At 52.7% G+C, this 6,727-nt stretch overlaps 1 protein-coding gene across 1 annotated transcript; it reads right to left on the bottom strand.

Moving 5' to 3' along the window:
- Window positions 1-2,321: 2,321 nt before the first annotated feature.
- Window positions 2,322-4,458, bottom strand: THAP11 (THAP domain containing 11). The gene has a single exon (XM_017539425.2). The coding sequence runs from the start codon at window positions 3,935-3,937 to the stop codon at window positions 3,017-3,019; it is 921 nt and encodes a 306-aa protein (XP_017394914.1). The 5' UTR covers window positions 3,938-4,458; the 3' UTR covers window positions 2,322-3,016.
- Window positions 4,459-6,727: the final 2,269 nt, after the last annotated feature.

Here is a 6,727-nt window from a genome sequence, read left to right as displayed (position 1 = left end):
GTCCCACCGCCCCCCTTTCCGGCATGAGCGCGCCGAAAGAAAACTACAATTCCCGGTGTGCTATGCGCGGAGACCCAGACACGGCCCAGCGCAGGAGGTGAGGCTAAGCCAGGGAGGGAGGCTGCCGGGGCAAGCCCCTGAGAATTGTGGTCTAGCGGAAGCCTCTGGAACACTGCAGGTTGGCGCCAGGCTAGGGTCAGGGCTCAGTTGTCGCCAGGTCTCAGCTGGCTCGGCTCCACCTAGGCTGTGCACCGGGGTGAGGGTTGGCCCCGCCTCTGTGGGAGCCCGGCCCGGCCCCAAGCTGGCCCAGCTGCCCCTCCCTGGGCCCCTGGGCCGTTTCCGCTCACGAAACCCCCTCCCTTTGGGGCTATGGCTGTCGCTTCTGCTCTTCGTAGCTGTGCGGCCTTAACCAGCTTGGGCGGAACCCATAGCTCCTGCAGTCCCAATATTCGTGCGCGTGCCCCTGCGCCAGTCGGGTCCAAAGCTGGTTTCGAGCTGGCTATGCTGTTCTTGGACCGAAGACTCAGATGTCCCTCATGTGGTGCTTGGCTGGAGAAAAGGTTACTTTCAAACTTCTACAGTCAGGGGTCCCCAAAACATTCTGTAAGGTTTTTTTGCAGCAGGCAGAGCAGCTAAGTGTTTCATTTTTATTAATAAAGAGAAATAACTGACTTACCCAAAGTTTCCCTGTGATTTAAGTAACCAGATTTTAAATAGTTCTCTTCCTATCCATTTCCCTTTCCTTTCAACGCCCATTTCATTGTTTCCTTGGTAACACAAACATTTGAGGTAAAGCCAGTCTCTAGGTCAGGCCTGTGCTTGGCAGAGATCTGCAGCCAACCTGGGGTATCACAGGTAACAGAAATGGCTACAAGGCCTCTCCAGGCAACTCCTAGCCGGAGATCTCTCAGTACTCCTGTTCTTCCAGAAGAGTTTTGCACCTTTACCCACCTCCAGGCCACCCCTCCAAGGGACAGCTGGTAAGGCCGAACCACACTTTTTTTTTAAATCTCAAGTCTGTCAACACTACACTTTGCCTGACAAGATGCTTATTACTCGGCTAGTGAGAACTCTGCATTGCCTCGCTTGTACATCTGCATCTGGGATCCCCCATGTTCTGTGAACTGTCTTCTCCCTAAGAAGCCAAAACACTGCCCATAACCTCCAGACACCAGGAAGGGTCCAGGGAGTACTGCTGAGAGGCTCAAGAGAGCCAATGGAGAAAGACCAGAAGTCCCTTCAATAAACAGGAGTTCAAGGATACACTGAAGAGCATGGCTGGAGCCTGGAAGAGGCCTCAGTCCATGGAAGGAAACTAGGAAGATGTGAGAGTGGCCCAGTAAGGGCAACAAAGGGCACTGAATGTGCTTCCACCACCTGATTAGCAGCCAGAGCTAACCCTAGGAAGGCAGAGATCCAGTCCATCCCCCAATCAGGCACCCATACAACCTATGTTTCACCCCTTCTTCCACACCAGACTTGTTTCCCAACTCAGTGCTAAGGGACTAGAAGGAAAACAGAGACTTGAGTTTTAGGAACATCCCAGAACATCCCCACAGGCAAGTCCCCAGGCAGATGGCTTTGTCCTAAGTAACAAAGAGAAGGAAGTCCTACTTTATGGAGTCAGAAGTCTCCATTTGTGCCCTTCTACCCACATTTAAAGGCATTCACTTTTAGACATTGGCTTTGAGCTGAATTACTTGGAGCTATAGACAAAAAAATGTCATCTTGCCCCTTCAATAACCAATCTAAAAGAAAATGAGTCAAGGGATCACACCTCCGAACTCCTTAATGTCATCTGTGGATACAGATCTGTCACACTGAAGATATACCAAGGCCAAAGTATCTATACAAGATTTCTTGTGCCTGAAGCAGCCCTGGCTAGCTCCAGCTGTGGTCTCACTGGTTCAGAGAGTTAACTGCATGCACATGCGTACCAAAGGCTGTGCTAAGGGATGTCACGGCGAGCAAAATTCAATCCCAGCTGAGAATTCAAAACCCTCAGAGGTGAACAGTCACAATGCAGCTTAGTTACCAGTTGCTCCATCTTGTTGAAAGGACACAGGGAGAATAACCCATGGAGAAACTGGGCCCATTTGGTACAGTTTCTAAACACTTTAGGGTAAGCTGAGCTAGGAACTCTTGAGGACTTTATAAGGCCAGGATCCATGTGCTTAGGGCCCATTTTTGGAAAAATCTGATCACTGAAGCATCTCTACTTTCAGGGTCAGCCTGGTCTTTCAAATAGGCTGAGGCCTATTTCTCCATGTTTCAAGGACATTTAGCTATGTTTTTGTAAAAATAAAATGGCGAGACCCAAATAAAAACCTTACTTTTTGTTTAATTTGTTTTGCCAAACAAACACAGTGAAAACTTTAGTCTGACTAATTGTACAGAAAATAGAATTTGTAACCAGTAGCAAACAAAACAGGATAAACCTAAGTTCCTGGCAAGCTGGACCTCCATCAGCAGGTCACCCACATCCCCTTGTAAATGGTCTGCTGGGGAAAGAAGTCCTAGGAGGCAGAAGCACAAATTTACCAGTCCCCATCAGAATCACAGGCTCTACCTGGGAAGGAAAAGCATGAAAAGGAGAAGTGATGTTACTTGAATCTCTTATCACTACACACATTAGAGTTGTCTGACTGCTGACCAACCTTAAAGTATGGTTTTCCCAAACCCATAGTCCCTGGACATCCCACCTGCATCCCTAAAGGGTAAGTTTCAAGTTCAGTGGTTTTGAAGCCTCTGATTGACCAGAATCTGCAACAATAACTGGGGAGGAAGGGTAGACAAAGTCTTAATTGCTGGTGTCACCAGGGCAGAGTCTAAGGCCCCAGCTTCCACTTCAGGAGGAAACAACTGAGGGTGCCAGGTCACCAGCAAGAAAGTCCAGTTGCCTTAAGCCTCAGTACTGTCGACCAGTGCCCCAGGAGTATAGAGGAGTTCAACAGTGGCCTGCGGTCCTCTGGGCTGGATGGGGTCTGGGAGTCCAGCAGGCCGCCAGGGCACCAGTTCACATTCCGTGCTTCTTGCGGATGACAGCCATGGCAAGCAGCCGATCCTTCTCGCGCAGTTCTTCGCGCAGCTTGGCCTCAGTGAGACGCAGGTGGCGAATGTTGCCTTTCATCTCTTTCATCTTCACTTCCATCAGCGCCAGGATGTCCCGCTGCTCATTCAGCTTTCGCAGGAGCTCCTCCTCCGTGGTGCCTGACGACAAGGAGTACGAATGGTCGGAGCCGGTATCAGGGAAGCCCTCTTCCCCTACCACCACCAACTGGGGGCCTACAGGGCATTCGGCAGCCTCCAGCCCCGCAGTAGCAGCCTGTAGCTCCGAGGCGGCGGCCGCAGCGGCTGCGCCCTCTGCGGCTGCAAACTCCACTTGCACTGTAAGGTCGATGGGCTTCACGTCTTCTCCAGTGGGAGTGATGGGCGCCGGCGGCACAGATCCGGGAGCCTGACTGCTGTCTACAGCGGCCTGGAGGGTGAGAAGCACGGCCGCCGAAGCAGACACCAGGTTCGGCTGCAGCTGGGCAGTCTGGGCAGTGGAGGCAGAGGGTGACGACTGCTGCTGCTGCTGCTGCTGCTGCTGCTGTTGCTGTTGCTGCTGCTGTTGTTGGTGCTGCTGCCTGCGGCGGGCGGCCGCGGCCCCAGCGGGTCTGCGCGCAACTTTGCGCTCATTAACGCCGCGCAGCGGAAAGATGGTGGGGACGCGTACCGTGTAGGTCTTGCGGCCGCCCTGGAAGTGAACGCTGCAGAGACGGTGGCCTGTGGTGGGCTGGAAGGTGGAGAAGCACCCACTGACGCCGGCACGCGACACGTTCTTGAGCCAGAGGCGCCGCAACTCAGCGTCCTTTGGAAACGTGTAGAAGTGCAGCGCCTTGTCCCGGTGCGAGTTGTTGTAGCAGCCTGGCACGCAGCACGTAAAGCCAGGCATGGCTGCGCCGCGAGGCCCGGCCCGGCCCACCGGCCTCCTGCGCCCGTCGACGGCCCAGTGGCTCCGCCGCCGCCCGCCCCTCGACGGGCGGCGCCGCGCGAGTCTTTGGGTAGTATTCCACCACTGCCGCTCGACGCAGCCGGCCCACCCGGCGCCCCGTGCCCAGAATATGCTTCCTGACGGCCCGCGCCCCGCCGCCCGCCTGGCTGCTCGCCTGCGCTCGGGAGTCGGCCCCGGGGACGCCGCGAAGGACCGCCTGAGAAAGAGACTACGCCCCCCACAATGCACCGCGCCAAGAGCCGCTCACTTCCGGGGCGGGTGTATGTGGATTCCGGCCGCCTTTCAGAACACCGCGATAGCCTCGGAAGAGCAGATTCTTTCCTGAAGTCGGCTTGTCCCCGGCGGCGGGCGAGAGAAGCGTATTAGGTTGGAACGCTGTCGCCTGGACTGCTGCTCACAAGGACTCGAATCCTGATAGGGGCGTGGGGCGAGGCGGTAGGCGCCTCGCCAGTGCGCAAGTACCGTGGGTATATGCCCACGGAGACTACCAATCCCGTGATGCCTCGCGCTGAACTCGGTAACTTCGGTCCGGTGCGCCGCCTAAGGGAAAGGTCGAGTTACTGCGGACCAGAATTCGGGTGAGGCTGTGCTGTTTGCCAGAAGCAGTCTCCCAGCCCCGAGTGCCTTTTGAGTCGACGGCATTACTGCAGCAGAGAGAGACGAAACCTGGGCCTTGGCGCCCCGAAAGGTCTCAAGCTCTTTTCTTTGCGTTGGGGACTCTCTCCTGATTCAGCTGCTGCCTGCGTTTATTCACTTACTCACCTAAACAAAGTCACCAGTAGACGCCTACTATGCGGCTGACACAGTCCGGAGAGTTTCCGGCAGACAGACTGACTGGGCTCCTCTCTTGGAGCCCAACTACATAGAAGGATGAGGGTCTGTCTTTTGTATAACAGATGTGAATGCACGCAAATGGATCACAGAAAGTAAACGCTCCAAAGGAATGAACAGGAGAGCAGAGAAATACAGGGGCGGGGGGGCAGGAATAAAAAACGACCGAAATCTTGGGTATAGAGAAGTAGCCAGTTCTTGTCCCGGGAACCAGTCTAAGGCCACATGGCAGAAAAGAGCTAGGCTCCGCCCTTAAAGAGCCTGGAAGGGGGTGACCCTGGTAGACCAAGTGTAGGAAAATACCAAACTGGGACAAGTTAAGTATTTAGGGTTTTATTCTGCAGGCCACTGAGAGCCGTTAAAGGATTTTATGCGAAAGGATTTGCCTTGTAACAAGACACCTCCACCCCACCTCAACTTCTTTGGAGGAAAATGTTTTAAAGAACAAGAAAGGCTGTGGAAAGCCGGGAGGGGCCAGGCAGTTCTCCAGGGGAATTACCTGCAAACTAGCCCTCCTTTGCCGAGTTCCCCTTTCTCCCAATTATTTTTTTTTTTAACTTTTATTTTAGGTACAGGGGTACTCGTGTCACCGCAATATGTTGTACAGATTATTTCATCACTCAGGTATTAAGCCCAGTACCCAATAGTTACCTTTTCTGCTTCTCTCCCTCCTCCCACGCGCTTCCCTCCAGTAGACCCCAGTGTCTGTTCATCCCTTCTTTGTGTTTATGAGTTCTCATCATTTAACTCACACTTATAAGTGAGAATATGCAGTATTTGGTTTTCTGTTCCTGTGTTACTTTGTTAAGGAAAATGGCCTCCAGCCCCATCCATATTCCCGCAAAAGACACGATCTCTTTCTCCTTCTTCCAATTTTTCTTGTCCTGCCTTACCCTTTCACCCAACTCTCACTCCTCATTTTTTCTCTCCAGATAGCAGATCACAGGCGGGAAATGGAAACCTAATACACATTATTTCTAATTACAGTATTTGACATAAAAACAAAATAGGCAGCGCTTGGTGGCTCAGGCCTGTAATCCCAGCACTTTGGGAGGCCAAGGCAGACGGATTACTTGAGGTCAGGAGTTCGAGACCAACCTGGCCGACACTATGAAACCCTGTCTCTACTAAAAATACAAAACTTAGCTGGGCATGATGGCATGTGCCACCATGTAATCCCAGCTATTCGGGAGGCTGTGGCAGGAGAATCACTTGAATCCTGGAGGCAGAGGTTGCAGTGAGCTGAGATCGCGCCACTGCACTCTAGCCTGGGTGACAGAGTAAGACTCCGTTTCAAAAAATAATAATAATAATAAATTTTAAAAAGGCTATACTTGGTGGGTGATACCTGTAATCTCAGCACTGTAGGAGGATCACTTAAGCCCAGGAGTTCAAGACCAGCCTGGGCACTATAGTGAGACACACCCTCCATCAACAACAACAACAAAAATTAGCCAGGCATGGTGGCATGTACCTTCAGTTCCATTTACTAGAGAGGCAGAGGTAGGAGAGAATGGCTTGAGCCCAGGAGGTCCAGCCTGTAGTGAGCCACTGCACTCCATCCTGGGCTAGAGAGCAAGAGCCTGTCTCTTTTTTTTTTTTTTTTTTTTTTAAGAGACAGGGTGTGGCCAGGCACCTGTAATCCCAGCACTTTGGGTGACCAAGGCGGGTGGATCACGAGGTCAGGAGTTCGAGACTAGACTGGCCAACATAGTGAAATACTGTCTCTACTAAAAATACAAAACTTAGCTGGGCATGGTGGTACGCGCCTGTAATCCCAGCTACTCAGGAGGCTCAGGCAGGAGAATCACTTGAACCCAGGAGGCAGAGGTTGTAGTGAGCCGAGATCACACCATTGCACTCCAGCCTGGGCAACAGAGTGAGACTTCGTCTCAAAAA

Source organism: Cebus imitator, unplaced genomic scaffold, assembly GCF_001604975.1.
Source record: "Cebus imitator isolate Cc_AM_T3 unplaced genomic scaffold, Cebus_imitator-1.0 Scaffold118, whole genome shotgun sequence".
Lineage (NCBI taxonomy): Eukaryota > Metazoa > Chordata > Mammalia > Primates > Cebidae > Cebus > Cebus imitator.
This window is presented reverse-complemented; position numbering and strand designations above follow the sequence as displayed.

Bases quoted from the DNA above. Each gene is read 5' to 3' on its own strand.
- THAP11 (XM_017539425.2), bottom strand. From the start codon at position 3,937: ATGCCTGGCTTTACGTGCTGCGTGCCAGGCTGCTACAACAACTCGCAC.